Genomic DNA, 24,371 nt, shown 5'->3' with positions numbered 1-24,371 from the left:
TTTATTTCTATAGAAAATTTTGTCAACATTTTATTTCTATTAAAAAAGTTTGTCAATTTTATTTCAATAGAAAAATTTGTCTAAATTTGATTTCTATAGAAAATATTGTCAAAATTTGATTTCTATAGAAAATTTTATTTCTATAGAAAATTTTGTCAACATTTGATTTCTATAGAAAATTTTGTCAAAATTTTATTTCTAAAAACAAATTTTGTCAATTTTATTTCAATGGAAAATTTTCGCAAAATTTTATTTCTATAGAAAATTTTGTCTAAATTTGATTTCTATAGAAAATTTTGTCTAAATTTGACTTCAATAGAAAATGTTGTCAAAATTTGATTTCTATAAAAAATTTTGTCAAAATTTGAATTCTATAGAAAATTTTATCAAAATCTCATTTCTATAGAAGTACCTCTTAGTTGCAGAAGAATATTTTACAAAATCAACCAAAACATCAAGAATTCTACCAATCTACCAAACAGTGAAAAAAATCTACCATTCTTAATAGAATTCTACCAACTGTAGCAACCGTGTACACACACCGGCCCTGGGCTTTTTCATTTTCCCCATAAAAGAGTTCACGTTTTTCTCAGTGCAATAGGATATCAAGGATATGTGTCCCTTTATGATCCATGATAGCCGGTATCGGATCACCTGGACGTGGATAACCAAAAAGCGACGTGCGACCAGGTGCCATTCAAAACCTTGGGGCAAGAACATAGTTTAAATAAATTTGTATATTGAGATTCATTAGAATCTTTCTCGGCAGGTGAAAATAAGTAAAACTACGTGGGAAAAAATTCTTTTCTGAGGACCTAAACTTTAGACATACTTTGCAAAAAAATCTTTAAAAGCCAATAAAAATGATTAGAGGCAATCGTTGGGTCGGTTCGCTCTCAAAGAAAATACTTTATAAGAAATGGGGATTTCGCTTGTCCAAAACTTCGTTTCAAAGGAAAATATTTTTTCGTTGGGTATATTGAACATGTGAAAAACTTTCATGCATTAGAGTGAACTTTCTAAACAGAGAGGGTCAAACTGGAAGCATATTCGGGCAAATTAGGAATTCCGATATTTTGTGGATTTTTTTCAGTTCATAGAATTTTCCCAGTGTCTCCAAATTTTCATGAGAATCTAGTTGTCTCTTAAAATTACTTAATGTTTACCTTATTTCAACTTAACTATAACGATTTCTGAGTTTCTCTTTTATACTACAATCGGGTAAATCGTATTCACACAAGTCCGTATCGTTGGGCCTGGTAGACGGATTACATTTTTCATCATCCAAGATGACATCATGCTCATCCAGACACATGACAGAGCGCCTTCGCACTGGTAATGGATCATCGGGACTTCGACATGTGACTGGGCAAAATTGCCAAGGACCCGTTAACCAATGGGCTGGACATGGGATACTACTACATTTTTTCGCCAAACGTTGAGGGCGAGGATTTTTGGCAAAGGCCCAACAAAGCTCTATGTCAGACGTAACTGCAAGAAGGAAACTATATTAGAGCTCACTTTCATATGAATATCAATATTTCTTCTTACCTCTTCCATTTTCATAACAAATGGGCTCACGGTATTGTAAACCTCCTCCACAAGTAACGGAACATTTGGTCCATTCACTCAATTTCCATAAATAGTGTTTGGAAGAGCTAACATTTAAGGCGGGTAAAGTAAATTCATAGTAAATGCCCTCATTTGGTTCTTCTCCCCTAACGATACTCTGGAATGAAGAGAGACATATATATATATAATAGTGATGCATAAGATATCAATTATTCCTATTGTTTAGTCTGTTTGTCACTAATAAGTGAACCTTATTACTTCGATGTTAGTATCAGGGATATACGTTCAAAGAAATTTGTAAGTAAATGCAGCATACAAATCTGATGAATTTGTAATTGACTATATTTTTTATTCCTAATTAATTTTGCGATTAATACTATCATTTTCATGATTTCAGCAATTTCAAGACCATCAAATTAGAAGGATCCGATTTTATATCACTTCGGGATACATTATGAATATCTTCATTGGTTTTTCAGCTACAAATTTTGGTGAGCAGAAATAATACGGTATTAGTAGTATATGAAGATGTGGCACCTTTGATTTAAAGATTTTTGAATATCCGAAAACATTTTTACATTAAAGTGTATGAACTAAATACGTTTTTTTTGGTTTTTGGTTCAAAGATGCGACTTCTTTAAAACAAAGATATATTTAGGAAGCTATCTAGCTTTAAATGTACGTTAGGTATGGTGGTAGCTCGTTATTTCAGGCTCACTTAGACTATTCGTTTCATTACATTGTGATACCACAGTGTTGAGTTTCTCACTGAGTGCTGCCGATTTCATGTTTAGCTCAATGACAAGTGATCTTATTTTTATAGCCGAGTCTGAAAGCCGTTTTATATTACGGTGAAACCACTTGGAGAAGCTATGAAACTCTCAGAAATATCACCATCCTTACTGAGAGTGCTTCAACCACCTCTGAAAAACTTTTATGGTGTTTGGTTGAAATTTAAACCATCACCGTTTATATGCAAGAAGGGCATCTTAACATTGTACCACGGTAGTCACTTTGAACTTTAATCTATAAAATTAAAATTAGGATAAAAATTTTATTTCTATAGAAAATTTTGACAAAATTTTATATTTATAGAAAATTTTGTCATAATTTTATTTCTGTAGAAAATTTCGTCAAAATTTTATTTCTATAGAAAATTTTGTCAAAATTTTATTTCTATAGAAAATTTTGTCAAAATTTTATTTCTATAGAAAATTTTGTCAAAATTTTATCTCTATAGAAAATTTTGTCAAAATTTTATTTCTATAGAAAATTTTGTCAAAATTGTATTTTCATAGAAAAATGTTGTCAAAATTTTATTTCTATAGAAAATTTTGTCAAAATTTTATTTCTATAGAAAATTTCGTAAAAATAGTATTTTTATAGAAAATTTTGCCAAAATTTAATCTCTATAGAAAATTTTGTCAAAATTTTATTTCTATAGAAAATTTTATCAAAATTTTATTTCTATAGAAAAATTTGTCAACATTTCATTTTTAAAGAAAATTTTTGTCAATATTTTATTTCTATAGAAAATTTTGTTAAAATTTTATTTCTATAGAAAATTTTGTCAGAATTGTATTTATATAGAAAATTTTGTCAAAATTTTATTTATATAGAAAATTTTGTTAAAATTTTATTTTGTAGAAAATTTTGTCAATATTTTATTTCTATAGAAAATTTTGTCAAAATTGTATTTCTATAGAAAATTTTGTCAAAATTTTATTTATATAGAACACTTTGTCAAAATTTTATTTCTGTAGAAAATTTTGTCAAAATTTTATTTCTATAGAAAACTTTGTCAAAATTTTATTTCTATAGACAATTTTGTCAACATTTTATTTCTATAGACAATTTTGTCAAAATTTTATTTCTATAGAAATGTTTGTCAAAATTTTATTTCTATAGAAAATTTTGTTAAAATGTTATTTCTGTAGAAAATTTTGTCAAATTTTTTTCTATAGAAAATTTTGTCAAAATTTTATTTCTATCGAAAATTTTATCAAACTTTTATTTCTATAGACAATTTTGTCAAAATTTTATTTCTATATAAAATTTCGTAAAAATTTTATTCTATAGAAAATTTTGTCAACTTTTTATTTCTATAGAAAATTTTGTCAAAATTTTATTTCTATAGAAAATGTTGTCATATTTTTATTTCTATAGAAAATTTCGTCAAAATTTTATTGCTATAGAAAACTTTGTCAAAATTTTATTTCTATAGAAAATTTTGTCAAAATTTTATTTATATAGAAAATTTTGTCAATATTTTATTTCTATAGAAAATTTTGTCAAAATTTTATTTCTATAGACAATTTCGTAAAAATTTTATTTCTATAGAAAATTTCGTAAAAATTTTATTTCTATAGAAAATTTTGTCAAAATTTTATTTCTATAGAAAATTTTGTCAAAATGTTATTTCTGTAGAAAATTTTCTCAAAATTTTATTTCTATAGAAAATGTTTTCCTTATACTCTCTTATTTTCCTTTATACTCTCTTTATAATATACTTACAAATATAGCTATGGAATGTTGTATGGGTTGTGGTATTTTAATAATCTCCTGATCATCGATACGATCATAGAAACTTTCCGCTCCGGCTATCGAAAATTCACCAGGCATTGATATCAAACTATCACCATTCAAATAAAATAGGCTACTATTCGATTTGGCCACACCTAGAAAATTTGGTGAATTTCCCAATTCTTTGATAATAATATGTCGAGCTTTTGCGGGTAGAACTACAATTTCCACATAACCTTCGTTGACTTTCAGCGTATCATTGAATACGTATTTCACTGTTTTGCAATCCTGTCCCTCACCGCCACAGACACCACAACGATCTTCTTGCTTTTCTGAATCAACAATCCAATCGCAACCAACTTTCTAAAACATAGACAATTTAGTTAATCTCATTAGAAGTACATTGGCGAACATTACTCACCCTACAAATACCATCGATGCACATGTTATTGGTTCCCAATGTACATGGTGTTCCATCTAAAACTGTATCACCCCAATTGGCAATAATTGTATCATCCACATCGTTGCAATATAGTTTACAAGGATTTTCTAAAATTGGATTTTGTAAAAAAATAATTTGCCATAAATTCGGGTTTAATTGTTAGCTAAGAGAATATTTAATAAGAAAATAAAGGAATTTCGTTTGTCTCAAATTTCATTCCGGAGGAAAGTATTTTTTCTTCGGGTGTGTGTTAGACTAAAATAAGCAGATTAAGTACCTATATATAAATTATAAATTTCAACTGGATCGGATGAAATTTTCAAAACTGGGTATTGGTTTATATGAAGGCTATATGGAAATTTCGTACGAAATTTCCACCGGACCGGATAGGGAAGCTATACAAGGTTTCACGCCGATAGCTTGGTTTGTTCGGAAGTTGGAGTGGTTCCAAAAGACGGACGGACAGACATCGCTAAATCGAATGAGAATTTCACTGCGACCCACAATATATACTTTCTGGGGTATCTGACAAAATTGACTTCGGCACAAATGGGCCTTACCAAATATCCACCGGATCGGATGTAATTTTCCTTCCTAGAAGCTCTGGAAGTCAAAACTGGGTATTGGTTTATATGGAGGCTATACCAAGTTTCACGCCGATAATTTGGTTTGTTCGCAAGTTGGAGTGGTTCCAAAAGACGGACGGACAGACATCGCTAAATCAAATGAGAATTTCACTGCGACCCACAATATATACTTTCTGGGGTATCTGACAATATTGACTTTGGCACAAATGTGCCGTACCAAATTTCCACCGAATCGGATGAAATTTTTCCTTCCTTGAAGCTCTGGAAGTCAAAACTGGGTATTCGTTTATAGGGAAGCTATACCAAGTTTCACGCCGATAGATTGGTTTGTTCGGAAATTGGAGTGGTTCCAAAAGACGGACGGACAGACATCGCTAAATCGAATGAGAATTTCACTGCGACCCACAATATATACCTATCTGGGGTATATGACAATATTGACTTTGGCACAAATGTGCCGTACCAAATTTTCACCGGATCGGATAAAATTTTTCCTTCCTAGAAGCTCTGGAAGTCAAAACTGGGTATTGGTTTATATGGAGGCTATACCAAGTTTCACGCTGAAAGCTTGGTTTGTTCGTAAGTTGGCGTGGTTCCAAAAGAAGGCCGGACCGACATAGCTAAATTGACTGAGAATTTCATTACGACCCACAATATTTATACATTGTGGGGTATCCACCGGATCGGATGAAATTTTCCTTCCTTGAAGCTCTGGAAATCAAAACTGGGTATTGGTTTTTATGAGAGCTGTACCAAGTTTCACACCGAAAGCTTTGTTTGTTCGGAAGTGGGCGTGGTTCCAAAAGACGAACGGACAGACATCGCTAAATCGACTGCGAATTTTACTGCAACCCACAATATATACTTACTGGGGTATCTGACAATATTGACTTCGGCACGAATGTGCCGTACCAAATTTCCACCGGATCGGATGAAATTTTTCCGTTTTCACGTTGATAGCTTGGTTTGTTCGGAAGTTGGCGTGGTTCCAAAAGACGGACAGACAGACATCGCTAAATCGACGGAGAACTTCACTACGACCTACAATATATATACTTTCTGGGGTATCTGACAACATTGACAATGTGTCGTTTCAAATTTCAACCGTATCGGATGAAATTTTTCCTTCCTAGAAGCTCTGGAAGTCAATACTGGGTATTGAAATATATGGGGGCTATACCAAGTTTCACGTTGATAGCTTAGTTTGTTCGGAAGTTGGCATAGTTCCAAAAAAACGGACGGACATCGCTAGATCGAATGAGAATTTCAATACGACTCACAATATACTTTATGGCATTCAGCACAAATGTCAATCGAATGAGGGGTTAATCGCCGCAGCGGAGATATATTTTTCAAGCTTCGATAAAAACGTATTTTTTTTTTCAGACCGTTAAAAAAGAACTGAAACTTTTCTGAACCAAGGGTATGATGGTGGAAAAACTATTTTGAAGAGTAAATCGGCATATACTCATTTTTTTTTTAATTTTTAGTATAAGTGCTTATTCGACAATCCTTGACTCACCGTCATATCTCCCTGATATTATGACACCAATACTTACGTTTATCGAAATATGGCAACCATTTATATAATTGTCCTTGATATGGTTTTTCATTATATTTCTCACATTGTTGGGCCCTAAAACTTGGCTCATTTTTGGGACATGGATTGTAATTACAAATCTTATATCTGAAAATAAATCAAATGACAATAAAACCCATCAAGCAACAGCAATATGACAATTTTACTTTTTTCTCTCTCCTATGCAAAATGAACCACCATTTGCTGGTCTGGGACTATCACATTCACGTTGTTGTATCGAAACACCACCGCCACAGGAACGTGAACATTCACTCCATTCCGACCAATTACCCCATGAACCATCCACCTTTTCCATTGACTCTATGCGAACACATTTACCATTCTGGCACCACTGTCAATGCAAAACAAGAAAACTCTATATTCGCTCAAACTGAAATGGAGTCGAAAATTACCACAACAAACCTTACGTTTTCCACACAATGTTCCCGGGGCAGTTGGTCGCATATTTGTTATGCATTCGCCATTCACATTACACCATAAAGTCGAACAGATCTCATACATGGGGGAACATACTTCACTATCTGTGACATTGTATTGTAGGCGACATTGAAGTTCAGCATTATATCTCTTTCCGGGTTGTTCTTCAGGATAGGCATATTGATCCAAGGTTGTAGGTTCATCATCAAGACAATCGCCCAAACCTTGACTAAATATAAGGGAAAATTAAAACATTTGTTTCGCTTTGTCCAAATGAATTTGAATTCAGACTTACTCCAAAAAATGCGTAATATATTTACGACTACAATTTGACCAGCAAACTTGCAATGTATCTGCTCCAAATGTTGGCGTCATTATATGAACTATCGAACCCACTCGTGGATGGCAACCAATTTTTGCCGTATCATGAAACATACCAAAGCTGAAAAGGAAATCAAATTGAAATTAGGTAATTAAAAATTTCAATACTTTTCGCCAAACAAACATGAATTTATGTCTACAGAAAAATTGACAGCAGAAGGAAAATCATGTTTAGGTGGGACGGATAGCCGGTACCCAAACGACTTAGGTGATTCTAAGTACATATATCATTATACATATGTATGTATAGCATTTTCACTTATTGTTACATTTAAAAAGGAATATTTCCAATTCAAATGAAACGTTTTTCACATACAATAAAACGTTCTCCATTTCAATTGCGAATAGGTTTCATTAAAAAAAAAACTTCTTTTGATTTGGAAAAGGTTCTACTTGCTTTGAAAAGTTTCTCTTGAATCAAAATCCAATTTTCGTAAGACCTAGATGGAAATTTACTGGAGATCAACGTTTTTATCTACTGCACTCAGAGAAAGAATACTTTCCTTCTGAACAATATTTTAGACAAACGAAATTTTCTTTTGCTAAAAAATCCGAATTTATAGCAAGCCTTGGAATGATTCTATCTAATTAATTTTATTTTCATTCAGCGTCAGAAACAATTTTTTCCTTTAGTGTAGCTACATAATTATTTAAGGTAAAAAAAGGTAATTCTTGATCTGGAAGTATATGGAATTGCAGCAAAGAACACATAAGCAAATAAAAACTACGCTATATTTAAAGCACAAAAAAAAAAAAACAAAACAACCCACATAGAAAAAATGCACCACGTACTGGATGTACGGTTGCCACAGTTGGTAGAATTCTACCGAATATGATAGCTTCTTTACTGTTTGATAGCTTGCTAGAATTCTTAATGTTTTAGTAGATTTTGCAATATTTTCCTCTCCAACTTAGGGGTACTTGCAAATTTTCTATAGAAATAAAATTTGGATAAAACTTTGTATATAAATAAAATTTTGACAAAATTTTGTATAGAAATAAAATTTTGATACAATTTTCTATATAAATAAAATTTTGACAAATTTTTCTTTAGAAAGAAAATTTTAACAAAAATTTCTATAGAAATAAATTTTTGGCAACATTTTCTATAGAAATAAAATTGTGACAAAATTTTCTATAGAAAGAAGATTTTAACAAAAATTTCAGTAGAAATAAAATTTGTTTTTATTAGATTTAATGAAATCACAATACGGGTAGTCACTTTAATCAAACCCCATTATATTGTTAGTGGTTAATAACGGATTGGAGAAATATTTCTTTTATGTTTGTGTCTTAAGTCTTTTGTTACTATGTGAACAACGTCCAATCGTCATCAATCTAGTATAGGGCAAGTAACCTATACTCTTCAATTAGCATTGCCAAAGAAAATTTTAACAAAAATTTCTTTAGAAATAAAATTTTGACAAAAATTTCTAACAGGTTGGCTGATAAGTCCCCGGTCTGACACATAGATGGCGTCGCTAGTATTAAATGCTTATTATTTTTATATAGTCTGTAAGTGATTTAGTTTGTGAGATAGAGCGTCTTTATTGTAAAAAAATGGAAAAAAGGAATTTCGTGTTTTGATAAAATACTGTTTACTGAAGGGAATAAATACGGTGGAAGCAAAAACTTGGCTTGATAATGAGTTTCCGGACTCTGCCCCAGGGAAATCATATCATTCATCAATATTTGGATATGCGGAAGCTCTGTGCAAAATGGGTGCCACGCGAGCTCACATTTGACCAAAAACAACAACGTGTTGATGATTCTGAGCGGTGTTTGTAGCTGTTAACTCGTAATACACCCGAGTTTTTCCGTCGATATGTGACAATGGATGAAACATGGCTCCATCACTACACTACCCTCCTGACTCCAACCGACAGTCGGCTGAGTGGAAAGCGACCGGTGAACCGTCTCCGAAGCGTGGAAAGACTCAAAAGTCCGCTGGCAAAGTAATGGCCTCTGTTTTTTGGGATGCGCATGGAATAATTTTTATCGATTATCTTGAAAAGGGAAAAAACATCAACAGTTTGAAGGTCAAAATCGCGGCAAAACGGCCCCATGAAGAAGAAAAAAGTGTTGTTCCACCAAGACAACGCACCTTGCCACAAGTCATTGAGAACGATGGCAAAAATTCATGAATTGGGCTTCGAATTGCTTCCCCTCCCACCGTATTCTCCAGATCTGGCCCCCAGCGACTTTTTCTTGTTCTCAGACCTCAAAAGGATGCTCGCAGGGAAAAAATTTGGCTGCAATGAAGAGGTGATCGCCGAAACTGAGACCTATTTTGAGGCAAACCCGAAGGATTACTATCAATATGGTATCAAAAAATTTGAAGGTCGTTATAATCGTTGTATCGCTCTTGAAGGGAACTATGTTGAATAATAAAAATGAATTTTGACAAAAAAATGTGTTTTTCTTTTTTAGACCGGGGACTTATCAGCAGACCTCTTATATAAATAAAATTTTAACAAAATTTTCTATAGAAATAAAATGTTGACTAATTTTTCTATAGAAATAAAATTTTGAGAAAGTTTTCTATAAAAATAAAGTTTGGACAAAGTTTCAATAAAAATAAAATTTTGAGATAAATTTAAGAAACATATTTAAGCCTTATGAGAAAACTTTCTAAAATTTTGTCCGTCAGAAGAGAAAAAACAATTTGTGGCCCTAATACTGTAACGACCAATCCCACGCTTTCCTTGTTTCGTTCCGATAATTTCGATGTGAAAAATGCACCATGCACTGGATGGTTGCCACAGTTGGTAGAATTCTACCAAAAATTATAGATTCTTTTCTATTTGGTGGATTGATAGAATTCATAATGTTTTGGTAGACTTTGTATTATTTTCCTCTCCAACTCATAAATTTTCTATAAAAATAACATTTTGACAAAATTTTCTATAGAAATAAAATGATGACAAAATTGTCTATAGTAAGAAAATGTTGATAAAACTTTCAACAGTAATAAAATTATGACAAAATTTTCTATTGAAATAAAATTTATAAAAATTTTTCTATAGAAATAAGATATTGACAAAATTATAAAATTATTCTCTAAAATTTTCGATAGAAAACAAATTATGGCAAAATTTTCTGTAGAAATCAAATTTTGACAAAATTTTCTATAGAAATAAAATTTAGACAAAATTCTGTATAGAAATCAAATTTTGACAAAATTTTCTATAGAAATAAAATGTTGACAAAATTTTCTTACATTTCGATAAAATTTCTTATAGAAATAAAATTTTGAGAACATTTTCTATTGGAAAAAAATTTGAGACAATTTTCTATAGAAATAAAACTTTGAAAAAAATATAGAAATAAAATTTTGACATAATTTTCTATAAAAATAAAATGTTGACAAAAATGGAAATAAAATGTTGGCAATATTTTCTATAGAAATAAAATTTGAGAAAATTTACTAATAAAATTTTGACAAAATATGATTTTTTGTTTGGTACCTTTTTGATTAAATTTGTTCAAAATTTTGGTATATTTTTTTGGCTCGAGTGGCAACGCCGCGGTAGGAATTTGGTGTCCGGCGGAAATGGTGGCAAATCCAGATAATGTGTGTACCGAGAGTATTAAGAAAAGAAGAGAACGAAACTGTCAAGCGAAACTGCGACAGTACACGCAAAGAAAAAAAACGTTTGGAAAACGTGTATCGAAAACGTTTTTCTTTTGTTAGAGTTTTTTGAATTGCTTCGAAAATTTTAAACTTTTATCACCAAAAAAATTCTTTTGTTACAAAATTGTTATTTTTTCAATAAAAAAAGTTATTTTTGAAACAACAACACAGTCCATTTCGTTTATATCAAACATTGTCCTTTTCTGACTTTAGGTCTTTAATAAGACACATTTTACAGTTCAAAACTTAATATAATACAATGTAATGTTGAACATTTTTTAGGAATCTTCCGAACATATCTGGAATATATGTAAAAAAAAAATAAAAACAAAAAAAAAAACGTTGGTCGAAGGAGGGATCGAACTCACGACCCTTGGCATGCAAGTCGGACGTAGCAACCACTGCTCCACGGTGCCAAACTAAATGTTTGTTTCTGTTAAATAAACTTTGTTTATTCGGTTCGTGGGCGCCGCAAGCTATGCTATATAAATATAACTTATATGGATAATTATCTATTGATGACCATAACAGGTACATAGCTCAGTGGTTAGTGTGTTGGCTTACAAAGTGCATGGTCCGCGGTTCGATTCTCCATACAGGCGAAAGGTAAAAAAAATTTAAAATTAATAAAATCGTATAATTTCTTCTACTTGTTGGTATTATAGGAAAAGGTGTTAAGAACTAAAATACTTCGTGGATGCGAGAAAGATGTGAGGGAAAATGCAATTAGCAAGAAAACAATGTTTTTTTTTTTGAGTTAGTCTTTATGAAATTGTTTTTACATCCTGGAAAAGAATAAACGTTTATCACAAAAAGTATATACTTTTCTTCCAAATATACTTCCTTACAGCGAAAAGCAAATGAGAAACGAACTTTGTTTGTCTAAAATTTCGTTTGGGAGGAAAGAATTATTTTTTTGCGTGTAGGTGGTAGTCATGAGGAAATTTATCTAATGTCATGCAGTTTTTGTCGGCGCTTGTCTCAAATATCATACAGTTTGCGTCGGCGTCACCCAGTTCAGTTCTCTGCCGGCCTTATGAAACGTAAGAAAAATAGGATTTAGAACCTACTTTGTAGTAACAAATGTTCTTTTATATAAATCTTTTCATTTTATTAATTTTTTTGGCAGACAATTTGAAATTATAACTGCCGATGCCTTAATAAAGAATTTATCAAAACAGCGCTTCGACCGCAAGGCGGTTATACCAAAGCTGCAAGCATTGTGCGACAAAAACAACAATGTCAAGCGTATAGATGCTTGACATTTGTTGTTTTTGTAGAAGAGAAATTTTCGCCCTCTTGTTTTCTTAATACTCTCTGGTGTGTATGATGATATTTCCAGAGAATTATCTACTCGGAACTATATACCCAAAAACTGCACCAAAACTGTAAACACCTAGAAACGACCAACCATTTGAAGATGTTGACCTAATAAGAAAGTTCATAATATTTGCTTTATAAAATTGTCCATTAAATTTTTGAGATGAATCTCCCAACTCTCTATTAAAATCGTATACATTTCCGGTAAGGCAAATTTTCCTAATTGTAAAAAAAAAAACATTTTTGAATCAATTAATTCTAAAATCTTTTAAGGAAGATCAAAATTTTATGATCCAGGTAAACTAGTTTTGAGTGTACAAAAAATTGGGTTGTCCAATTTCCAGATCCGTGGAAAATCCAAGAATTATTTATTCAGACTTTACAGTGAATGGATTACGCTATCGAGTTGGAATTGGATGGGCCGGAAAAGTTTCTGGGCCGTGATCGATTTATTTCTTTGATACCATGTGAAAGATAAGCTCTAAACTAACCGCCCAACGGCGATTCAATACCTCTAATATTATCGATTATATAAAGCTGTCACTGTGCGATTTGGTTACGCAAAATTTCACGAATAAAATAGAGATCTGTTATAGCTTTTCATTATGAACGGCATACACTGAAAAAAAGCATGCCCGGTTCCAAAGAGTTTGTTTTTACTTTAAAAATGTTGGTATTGATTCCGAGCCGAAGAAGCGGAGAATACAAGTATGAATACTTTTAAGACACAATTCTCTTTTAAATTTGGGTTTTGTGTATTTGCTTCTAGGAAGCAAATTTTAATTTTTCGCTTTTTCAGCTTTTTTTCTTCATATGCTATCAAAGACCTTTAAAAACGTGTTGACGACAACTTTATTTTCCAAATTAAGACTTGACTTCCAGTAGAAATGTTATGCTATGTTTCAAGTAAAAACGTCTTTAAAATAATTTGTTGAAAAACATGTCCTACTTTTGAACGATTTTTTGCTTTGTAGTCAAGATGCAAAAAGACAAAAAATTTAAAGACAATTTGATTAAATTTCAAGAATTTTTCTGAATTATTAAAATCAAGTTGACCTTAGCACAAATATTTTTCTTTCATGTTATGATACCCATTTTTAAGTGAAATCACTTAATTATAAGGACAATACGACTTCATTGAAAAGTTTATCGACTTTTGGGCAAGGAAAAAACTTTATATTAGAGAAATGCGTCTTCTATGCTAAGCAAAATTTGCATTCGTATTTTAAAGACATGGAATCTTTGACCTCACGACAATATTGTTTTCAATGTACCTTCCTTTGTTATGAAATGAATATCTGATTATTTATCTCCAAAATGGAATTTTTCTTTGAATTCCAAAATAACACCTCTTATTGGAACGGTTCAGAGATTAAAACTCTATATGCTACCTTTAATGATTAATTTATATAAATCATTGGTGAATTAATATATTAAAAAAACATTAAAAACAAGTAAATCCTCGGCACTAAAGCTAATTTAATGATATTTTGTGTACGTTCTTGAATGAACTAAAAATGGGGAAAATACCATACACAAATGAAGCATAAAGATTTACTAAATTCATATTTTCTACAAAATAGTTCAAAATTTCTTAAAATTTCCACAAATTCTCCCATCTTGAACTTTATATGGCGCTAAAGGAATTTTTGCAAAGTTGAACTCGATTTTCTTCAATTTTGCCTGGAAGCAAAATTTACATCTACACATTTGTATGTTTGTGTCTTAAGTCTTTCGTTTATGGGTAACCAATTGTGCATCCCACTCTATGAAAATATGAATGAATATTGTGTGTCATACCATGTTTGATATCATAATTATCAATATATAAAATCAATTACATTTGTTGAAAACCATATAAATGTTTATTGGAGTTTTTTTTTTTTGATAGGGTGCTGAATTCAAGTGAGTTTCAAAAGTGGTGATGAAGAGAATAAGCTGTCAAACAAATAACGTTATCAAATCAATCAATAACATTTGTAATTAATTTAAATGCTATGCATAAATAAACACTTGTTGTTGAATGAGACTTAAATACATAAAAATGTATCGAAACAAGAAACAACAAAAAGACAAAATAAATTTAAAATTCATACAAAATGTAGTAGCAGATTGAACATCAAGTAGCACTTAAGGCTCCACAAGTGATCGACAAACTTCAAAGCTAGCACGAGATAAGCAATGTTTATGTGTGTTAACTAAATACACTTATGTTATGACTTTGGTCACCAAGTAAAAAAATCACCTGTTGAATGTTTTTTGTTAGTTGTGTTAGTTTGTTGTTTACAAACCAGTCATGTGTGGAGGTTGTATCGAAAAAGACCTGATCCAATACGATGTCAGTTTGCATGACATGCAAGACAACTATAATGGATAAACAAATGTTTAAATTAGAGTGAAAAAAACAACAACCTCCACATAAACGGAAATAAACATTTTCATCGGAACATATACCTTTTTTCATGAAACAGTGTCTGATACGATTGATACAAAAGGTTTGCTAATATAATCACAGAAAAAATATGGGCAATATTTTTTTCAATTAATATCATAATTGAATTTAATATTATTCAAAATAATTGAATAATATTAAATTGTTTCATTAATTTTTTTATTAAAAATATAAATCAAAAACACTAATTGCATCAATTAAATGTTTAATAATGATCAACTAATGAAATGAATGAAAATGATACGGAATTCCATCGAAAAATTATTTTGACATTCGCATCGCTGTTGATGCCATTTGATTTTTCTACTTTACAACTTTCTCAACGGGTAATTTTTTACTATCTAATATTTACCATTCGACTTTCCACACTTCTGGAATGTTGAATTTTTATATATTTCCAAATTTCAACCTTCGACTTTAGTGATTATTGGTAAGTCGTTTCCTGACGTCAACTATACATATTTAGCCATATGATAAGTCTCATAGGATTGTGCAATGAATTTTTTTTATCGGCTGCCGAAATCATCCCTAATAAATCCCTAATAATTTTAAAGCAGCACAAGCGGCCTTACAATGGTGAAGATTTATCTGGAGGAACCATCAGCCGCTTCAATTGAGTCATCAAGGGCTTCCTCTTCACAAATCTCGTTGACTCTCGCAACAATCCGCGGTTCAGCCTTGCTAACTCATCTGCTTCGCTGTTCCCCGGTATGTTCCTATGGCCAGGCACCCATATTAGTTGAATATTGTACTGCTCAGCCATCTCGTTGAGAGATTTGCGGCAGTCGATGGCCTTTTTCCAGTTGAGGAACATAGAGTCCAAGGATTTTATTGTAGGTTGACTGTCTGAGTATATATTAATGCCAATATTGCTTGGGGCATTACTTCTCAGACAATTCGTCACTTCTCTTATTGCTAATATTTCAGCCTGAAAAACACTACAGTGATCAGGTAACCTTTTCGCTTTTCGAAGTTCCAGATCTTTAGAATATATTCCATCCAATTTGGAGCCATCAGTAAAGAAATCTATATATCTTTTATTCTCCGGGGTCTGTGTACACCACGCCTCACTGTTGGGAATTAGAGTTTCAAACTTTTTGTCGAAAAGTGGTTTCGTCAGAGTGTAATCCACTACGTTAGGCACATCTGACATTATTTTGAGGACCGAACTGTGACCGTACATTTTTTACGACCACAGCGATAGCCGTTGTTGCAGCTGACTGTTTGGCCAAATGTCTAAAGGCAATAGATGCAGCATAACATTAAGGGAATCTGTTCCTGTCTTACTAAATGCGCCTGAGATACACAAGCACGCCATACGCTGAACTTTATCTAAACCTGTCGGTTGCTGAAGTGCCGGCCACCAGACTACAACACCATATAGCATTATAGGTCTGCGTATATAGCCAACGCACAATTTTCGGTTTTCCTAATGTACAAAGCTATCGTGGCTTTTCTCGCTCTTTCTTCAATATTAAGCTTAAAGTTCAGCTTCCTGTCCAGAATAACGCCAAGGTATTTTGCACGCTCACCAAAGGGAATTTTAATACCCCTAAGGATATGGGCTTAACCGTGGGAATTTAGAGATCTTTGAGGTACATGACTAATTCTGTCTTTGGAGGATTTACCCCAAGACCATTCTCTTTCGCCCATTTCTCAGTCATTCGGAGGGCTCTCTGTATAACATCTCTGATTGTGGATGGGAATTTTCCCCTGACTGCTAGAGCCACATCGTCTGCGTATGCCACCACTTTTATCCTTTCTTTTTCTAGGGAAACCAGAAGGGTGTTTATAGCAACATTCCAAAGAAGAGATGATAGAACTCCTCCTTGGGGAGTGCCTCTGTTCACATATCTTTGTATGTTTGCTTGTCCTAGTGTGGCCGAAATACGTCTCCTCATTAGCAGTTCGTATAGAAGCCTAAGTATACCTGGATCAACATTCAGACTTGCCAGTCCATTTAATATAGAGCTCGGATGGACGTTATTGAATGCCCCTCGATGTCTAGAAACGCCACGGTTGTGTATTCATTGACAAATAGTGAGCTTTCAATAAAGCTGACTGGTTCATGCAAAGCGGTCTCAGTAGACCTGCCCTTCGAGTATGCATGCTGTCGTTTGGAGAACAAACTTGAATCGACGCTAGTTCTAAGATAAATGTCTATCATCCTCTCCAGAATCAGGATAAGCTGATTGGTCGGAATTCCTTCGCGCTCTAGTGAGAGGCTTTTCCCGCTTTAGGTATGAAAACGACTTTTTTCAGTCACTGCTTCTAACTCCGCCGGATTAATTCCATCAGGTCCGGGGGATTTGAATGGCCCGAAGCTATTTAACGCCCATTTTATTCTAGATTCCGATACAATTTCTTCGATAGGAGTGATCACGAAATTCAATGGAAATTTTGGTTAATTTTTTTTGTGATCGCAATGTGATCCTTTACACTCTAGGACCATATTATTGTTTCGGAAATTATGTATTTGATTTTGGCGGAAAAACCATATTTTTTCGAGAAAAATGTTCCCCGTGAAATAGCGGCATTATGCTTTAGAAATATTCATGCACTGCGTGTATAAAAAATAATGTCTTGTCTAAATTCTGTTTGTGTTCAATTCCATTGTGCAGCCCACTAAGCTGAAGATATCAATTTACTCACAATATCATATGGCCAGCAATTTCACAGTTTGAATTGCTTGACCAATTTCATTTAAGTTAAATGGCTGAATTAATCTTCAATTTCATGATGCCACATTTTAACAATGTAACAAAATACGAGCAAATGTAAACAGTTTTTGTTGTTGTTGCGTTAAAATTTATTGTTGTTTTGACTTGCTAATGTGCCCGAGTGGAACCCCACCGATAGTCGTTACCAATGATGGAAATGGGTATACGCCCACTAGTGGCTATCATTCATTACATGCATCTGTCAGTCTGACCGTCGGTTATTTGTTTTCACCATCTAATCGCTTATTCATTGATTATACAATTATGCAGATTCGACCTGTGCAGCCAGTATATACATCATATTTTCCGTCTCACTTCAAAACAATTTGTCTAAGGTAACAATTGTGTTTACAGTATTTTAATATCAGACAATTGTAAAATAAATAAATAAAAAAAAATAAAAGAGAAAAATTATTAGTAAAAAGTCTTAGGAGCGCTCGACTGATAGTCGGAGAAAATAATAAAATTGTGTACGATTTGTTGGAGAAAGGAAACTTTTATATCGAACCTTAGTCAAGCATATATCCACATTTCCCATTAATATAACATGTGGCTAAATGTCAAAATACACTGAACAAAAATCTTGGTCGGTACCAATGATTTCGACTTTATTTTAATAATTTTGGAATTGATTGCGGTCCAAAGAAGTAAATATACATTTAACCCATCTGTACGCGATGAGGTCCCGGTGGACCTTTCTGATTTTTATCTTTTATATGATTTGCAGCGTGATTCTTTTAAATGTTATTATTTTTTTCAGCTGTTTCTTCATGTGCTATGAAAGTCCTGTAAAAATGTTCTAATGACAACTTAAATTTTAAAATTCAGCCTCGACTTCAAGTAGAAATTATAATATGTTTCACCGACTTATTTAAATCAAAGTGTTGAAAGACATTTTTGAGTTTTAAACGCATTGGAGTCAAGATACAAAAAGACAACAAATTCAAAGGCGATTTTATAATTATGAAGAAGTATTCAATAATAGTTAAGCCAAGTTCCTTTCATGTAAAGATTTTTAAGTCGCATCACTTAACTGTCCTTATTTAACTTCACTGAAAAGTTGATCGACTCATGGACAAGGAAAAAAGCTTTATGTCTGAGAAAAGCGTCTTCTCTGCTAAGCAAAATTCGCATTCATACTTAAGGCCACGAAATCTTGGGCAATACAATATTTTTATTGATATTGAATTTTCAATTTATTGATATTGAAAATTTTTTTCGTGTTTTTAAAGTGATTGAATAATTTTCCCCATATCAACCGCGGTTACCACAGTGAATACATTTTTACTATTTGCTAGGAGTGTTTCATTTTCAGTTAATATATATTTTTAATTGCAAAGCTAGCAAAATTGTACACTTTTTTAAATGCTTTATGACAGTAAAACCTAAATGAAATGAAATATAATAATTTATTCCGCCCACTAAAAAGAGAGCGATTTTTTGATACCCAGCAAAAAAAAAATTGGAAGTTGTTCCTCAAACATTTCTTTTAAAGCGCATCCCGCAATCCCCTATCAATTTTTTCCACTTCCGATGCAGTTCTTTTGGAAAAGTCCACAATCGCTTCTTTTAAAGCGCATCCCGGGATTCCCTATCGATTTTTGTCTACTTCTCATGCAGTCCTTTTGGACAAGTCTTAGAAACTACGGAATTAGGCCGTTTTAAGTGAAAATTAAAGTTTTGGACAATTAAATTTCGAAAAAAAAAAATAGAAAATCAATAAAAAAGTAAAAAAAAAATAAAGAAAAAATCATCCTCGGTGGGATTTGAACCTGTACCGTTTGACTTTTTCACATCCACGGAAGTTCTTTGAGAAGGTTTTGCACATTACGAAAATGATCGTAATTTTTTAATTTTTTTTTTTTTGATTTTTTAACGGAAAAAATATTTTTATACGAAAGTATATGCCGATAGAAAAGCAAAATAAAACGTTGTATAATATAAAATTTTTTTTTAGAAAAATATTTAATAAAAAAATTGCCGCTGGTGAGCGTTCTTAGTTTCTTCGTTCTTAATTTCTTCATTCATAATAATAAAAAACATCTCAAGAAGTAGTTAGATTGACATGCGTGGTACAAACATTTGAATAGACGTTTTGATGCATCGTGTTCAATGGCGTTTGTGACTGAGTGTGCTAAGGCGTTCTGTTATGGTGCCAACAGACCCAGGTTCAATCCCAGTGGAAGCGAAGAAGTTTTTCAATTTGTACAAATTAAATAATAAGAAAAAAATTGTGTAAAAGAAATACTGATAAAAATAAAAAGTAAAACTGGAAAAAAATTTTAATTCTTTATTTTTTTTTTAAATTTCTTTATCCAAATGAACTTCAAAGGCACAATTCCTAACGCAAAGCACAGGATCCAAAAATGGAGTACTTCCGTCCAAGATGATCCAAGTTTGCACTACTTCCGGATAACAAATTGGAGATCCAAACTACTTTTTTGGAAGCTCTTTTTTTTGGGTATTTAATAGAATTTCGGGGCAATTTTCTTAATAATTTGGTAGATTATTTTTTATGCGAATGGCAACCATGATATCTATCCGCATACCAAGCACATATTATTGTAAACATAACTTCATATTAGACTTCAATGTACCTTATGTGCAACTTTCATATGTTTGATAAATGTAAAATTGGACTTCCCGAGTCTTCCCGTTTTTCAAAATTTTCAAAAATCGATTTTTTGAATTTCGACTTTTTCGAGTTTTTTACGCTTTTTTCCTTGTCCAAAAGTCGATAAACTTTCAAGGTCGTTTTGTCCTTATAGCTAAGTTATTCGACTTAAAAATCTGTATCTTTACATGAAAGAAAATTCTGTTTGACTGAGGTAAACTTTACAGCTTTAATAACTCGGAAGAAATTTTCAAAATTCAAAAAAATAATTTTTATTAAATTTAGGACATACATTTTGGAAATTTTGCATCCCTCCGTTAAAGTCGTATGTCTTTGAACTAAGGCAAATTTTCTTTAAAGTAAAGAAAAACATTTTTGATTTTAAAAAATCGTCTTAAATTAATTGAAATATTGAATCTTTAGATTTAAGATAAAACAAATATAGGCTAAGACTTATTTCGAGAATTTTGCTTTGGTTTAAAGTTTTTTTTTTTGGAATTAAGAAAACAACTTTTACTTTGAAGTAATTTGGATTTTGGACTTCCCGAGTTTTCCGGTTTTTTCAAAATTTTCAAAAATCGAAATTTTGAATTTCGACTTTTTCGAGTTTTTTGCGCTTTCAAGGTCGTTTTGTCCTTATAGCTAAGTTATTCGACTTAAAAATCTGTATCTTTACATGAAAGAAAATTCTGTTTGACTGAGGTAAACTTTACAGCTTTAATAACTCGGAAGAAATTTTCAAAATTCAAAAAAAAAAATAATTTTTATTAAATTTAGGACATACATTTTGGAAATTTGCATCCCTCCCGTCGTATGTCTTTGAACTAAGGCAAATTTTCTTTAAAGTAAAGAAAAACATTTTTAATTTAAAAAAATCGTCTTAAATTAATTGAAATATTGAATCTTTAGATTTAAGATAAAACAAATATAGGCTAAGACTTATTTCGAGAACTTTGTATCTTTGGTTTAAAGTTTTTTTTTTTTTTTGGAATTAAGAAAGCACCTTTTACTTTGAAGTAATTTGGATTTTTATACCAGCATTTGTTTGTACATGAATAGCTTTATTAATATATTCCAAAAAAAAGAATGGAATCAATACCAAATTAAATAAAGGGAAGGTCAAAATCTTTGAATCCAAGTAAACTTTTCTAAGTGTAGTTACACCAATGATGCCAAGTAACACCAAATTCAAATTTTAAAGAAATTTTAATAAAAATTTAGATTTGTTACTCATATTATACGTATGCTAATTAATCCACTGTTCAGCTATTATGTATGTGGGATTATATCAAATAATCTTACTTGAAAGGATTGTATACATACAGAGATGGATCACATGGTATAAAAAAATGATTTAAAAATTTCAAGTCAACCATATTTTTTTTCAAAACAACATCGTGGTTTTCGTACAGATCTTCTTCTTGAGTGTCTGTTGTTCTTTTTTTTTCCTAGCTTAAATTGAAATATAAAAGGCCCTTGGTTCATTTATCCTTGACTATTTTCTATAAACCATCCAGCCCTGAAGTTCAGCACAGGTGCCTATAAGTCTGCCCTGTTCAGTGCTATAATTCTGCATTCAGATTATTCAACTAACACCAACACTGACAACAAACGACATTTTAATTGTTAATTTCAGGCGGTTCATGTTGTTTTTGTCATGTGCTGTCATTGTTGTTGCTGTTTTTAGTTAACCACGCTAGACTGCATGGTGTTTTGTACCTGCTGGCGACTCATGTTCACCCAGTTAACAGCTTGCATGGATGTTTATATGTACTCGTCATCACTGTCGTAAATACGCAATATTACCAATGAATGGATATGTATATGACCAACTGGCCATAAAATTGTTTATCCGTCCGCCTATCCATTGGTTGGTTAGATAGTCTTTCCGTCTGTCTGTCCATGCCACAGATTTTAATTATTCAAGTCATTGTTGTATGGCTGTTACATGCTAACAGTGTAAAATGTAATTTTGCATTTCTCGGGTGTAATTTAATGGGAATTCAGATCAAAACCTATTAACGATTAATAATAAATAAAACATTTTCTATTTACCATTTGTATCGTTTAAAAGTCAAAAGCTTGGCACAACAAATGACCACTAACTTGACGTAATATTACACTTTTAGATCTATTCAGTCAGTGAGTAATTGAAATGTTAGAATGATATGGCAATGCTAATTGAAGTGTATAGGTTACTTGCCCTATACTAGATTTATGGCGATTGGACGTTGTTCATATAGAAACAAAAGACTTAAGACACGAACATAAAATAAATATTTCTCCAATCCGTTATTAACCACTAACAATATAATGGTGTTTGATTAAAGTGACTACTCGTATTTTGATTCCATTAAATCTAATAAAAATTCAGCGGAACCATAGACAAATCGGTTGAAGGAATTGTAACACGGTTGCCACTCCACCCCAAAATAATCTACCAAAATTTGGAGAAAAATTAACCAAAAACTACAAAACAAAACAAAAATCTTATATTGCAAAAAATTTTTTTTATAGAAAAATTAGTGCAAATTTTATTTCTATAGAAAACTTTTTGTCAAATTTTGTCAAAATTTTATTTCTATAGAAAATTTTGTCAAAATATCATTTCTATAGAATTTTTTGTTAAAATTTTCTTTGGCAATGCTAATTGAAGTATATAGGTTACTTGCCCTATACTAGATTGATGGCGATTGGACGTTGTTCATATAGAAACAAAAGATTTAAGACACGAACATAAAAGAAATATTTCTCCAATCCGTTATTAACCACTAACAGTATAATGGGATTTGGTTAAAGTGACTACTCGTATTGTGATTTCATTAAATCTAATAAAAATTCAGCGGAACCATATACAAATTGGTTGAAGGAATTGTAACACGGTTGCCACTCGAGCCCAAAAAAATCTACCAAAATTTTGAGAAAAATTTACCAAAAACTTCCAAACAAAAAAATCTTAAAATATTTTATTTTTATAGAAAATTTTGTGCAAATTTTATTTCTATAGAAAATTTTGTCAAAATTTTATTTCTATAGAAATTTTTGTAAAAATTTTATTTCTATAGAAATTATTGTTAAAATCTTCTTTCTATAGAAAATTTTGTGCAAATTTTATTTCCATAGAAAACTTTTGGTCAAAACTTTATTTCTATAGAAAACTTCTTGTCAAAATTTTATTTCCATAGAAAACTTTTTGTCTAAACTTTATTTCTATAGAAAATTCTGTCAAAATATCATTTCTAAAGAAATTTTTGTGAAAACTTTCTTTGACAACGCTAATTAAAGTGTATAGGTTACTTGCCCTATACTAGATTGATTGCGATTGGACATTGTTCATATAGAAACAAAAGACTTAAGACACGAACATAAAAGAAATATTACTCCAATCCGTTATTAACCACTAACAATATAATGGATATTGATTAAAGTGACTACTCGTATTGTGATTTCATTAAATCTAACAAAAATTCAAAAAAATTTTGTCAAAATTTTATTTCTGTAGAAGATTTTGTTAAAATTTTATTTCTAAAGAAAATTTTGTTAAATTTTTATTTCTATAGAAAATATTGTCCAAATGTTATTTCTATAGAAAACTTTTGGTCAAGATTTTATTTTTGTAAAACTTTTATTTCTATAGAAAATATTGTCCCAATTTTTTTCCTATAGAAAACTTTTTTATTTATTTATATAGAACATTTTCTGTCAAAATTTTATTTTTGTAGAAATTTTTGTTAAAATATTATTTCTATAGAAAATTTTATCAAAATTTTATTTCTATAGAAATTTTTGTTAAAATTTTCCTTCTATGCAAAACCACCACTTTTATGTATAGCCCCCATAAACCGACCCACAGATTTGGCTTGCGTAGCCTATTGGAGAAGCAAATTTCATCCGATTCGCTTGAATATTAGTACATAGTATTAGTATATGGTCTCTAACAACCATGCGACAATTGGTCTATACACTCAAAAAAGTTTACTTGTATTCAAAGATTTTGGCATTCCCTTAAGGATTTTTGGTATTGATTCCGAGCCAAAGATGCGGCTTCTTTAAACCAAAGAAATTTTTGTTAGGAACCTATCTGGCTTTAAATATAGAACCAATAAAAT

The 24,371-nt window shown here is 31.4% G+C and overlaps 1 protein-coding gene across 1 annotated transcript in view; it reads right to left on the bottom strand.

The window, feature by feature from the left end:
* Positions 1-348: 348 nt before the first annotated feature.
* LOC142230111 (A disintegrin and metalloproteinase with thrombospondin motifs 12-like) overlaps positions 349-24,371 on the bottom strand; it is a 124,599-nt gene continuing 100,576 nt past the window's right edge. Inside the window, exons 11-18 of the mRNA XM_075300746.1 lie at positions 7,437-7,583; positions 7,127-7,370; positions 6,871-7,055; positions 6,684-6,811; positions 4,517-4,644; positions 4,087-4,458; positions 1,552-1,729; positions 349-1,491 (exon numbers count right to left, since the gene is read on the bottom strand). Coding sequence (XP_075156861.1) covers positions 1,178-1,491; positions 1,552-1,729; positions 4,087-4,458; positions 4,517-4,644; positions 6,684-6,811; positions 6,871-7,055; positions 7,127-7,370; positions 7,437-7,583 — 1,696 coding nt within the window. The 3' untranslated portion in view covers positions 349-1,177. The remainder of the gene's footprint in view (positions 1,492-1,551; positions 1,730-4,086; positions 4,459-4,516; positions 4,645-6,683; positions 6,812-6,870; positions 7,056-7,126; positions 7,371-7,436; positions 7,584-24,371) is intronic.

This window comes from Haematobia irritans, chromosome 3 (genome assembly GCF_050003625.1).
Source record: "Haematobia irritans isolate KBUSLIRL chromosome 3, ASM5000362v1, whole genome shotgun sequence".
Classification (NCBI taxonomy): Eukaryota; Metazoa; Arthropoda; class Insecta; order Diptera; family Muscidae; genus Haematobia; species Haematobia irritans.
The sequence above is the reverse complement of the archived record's forward strand: the minus strand, read 5'-3'. Positions and strand labels throughout refer to the sequence as shown.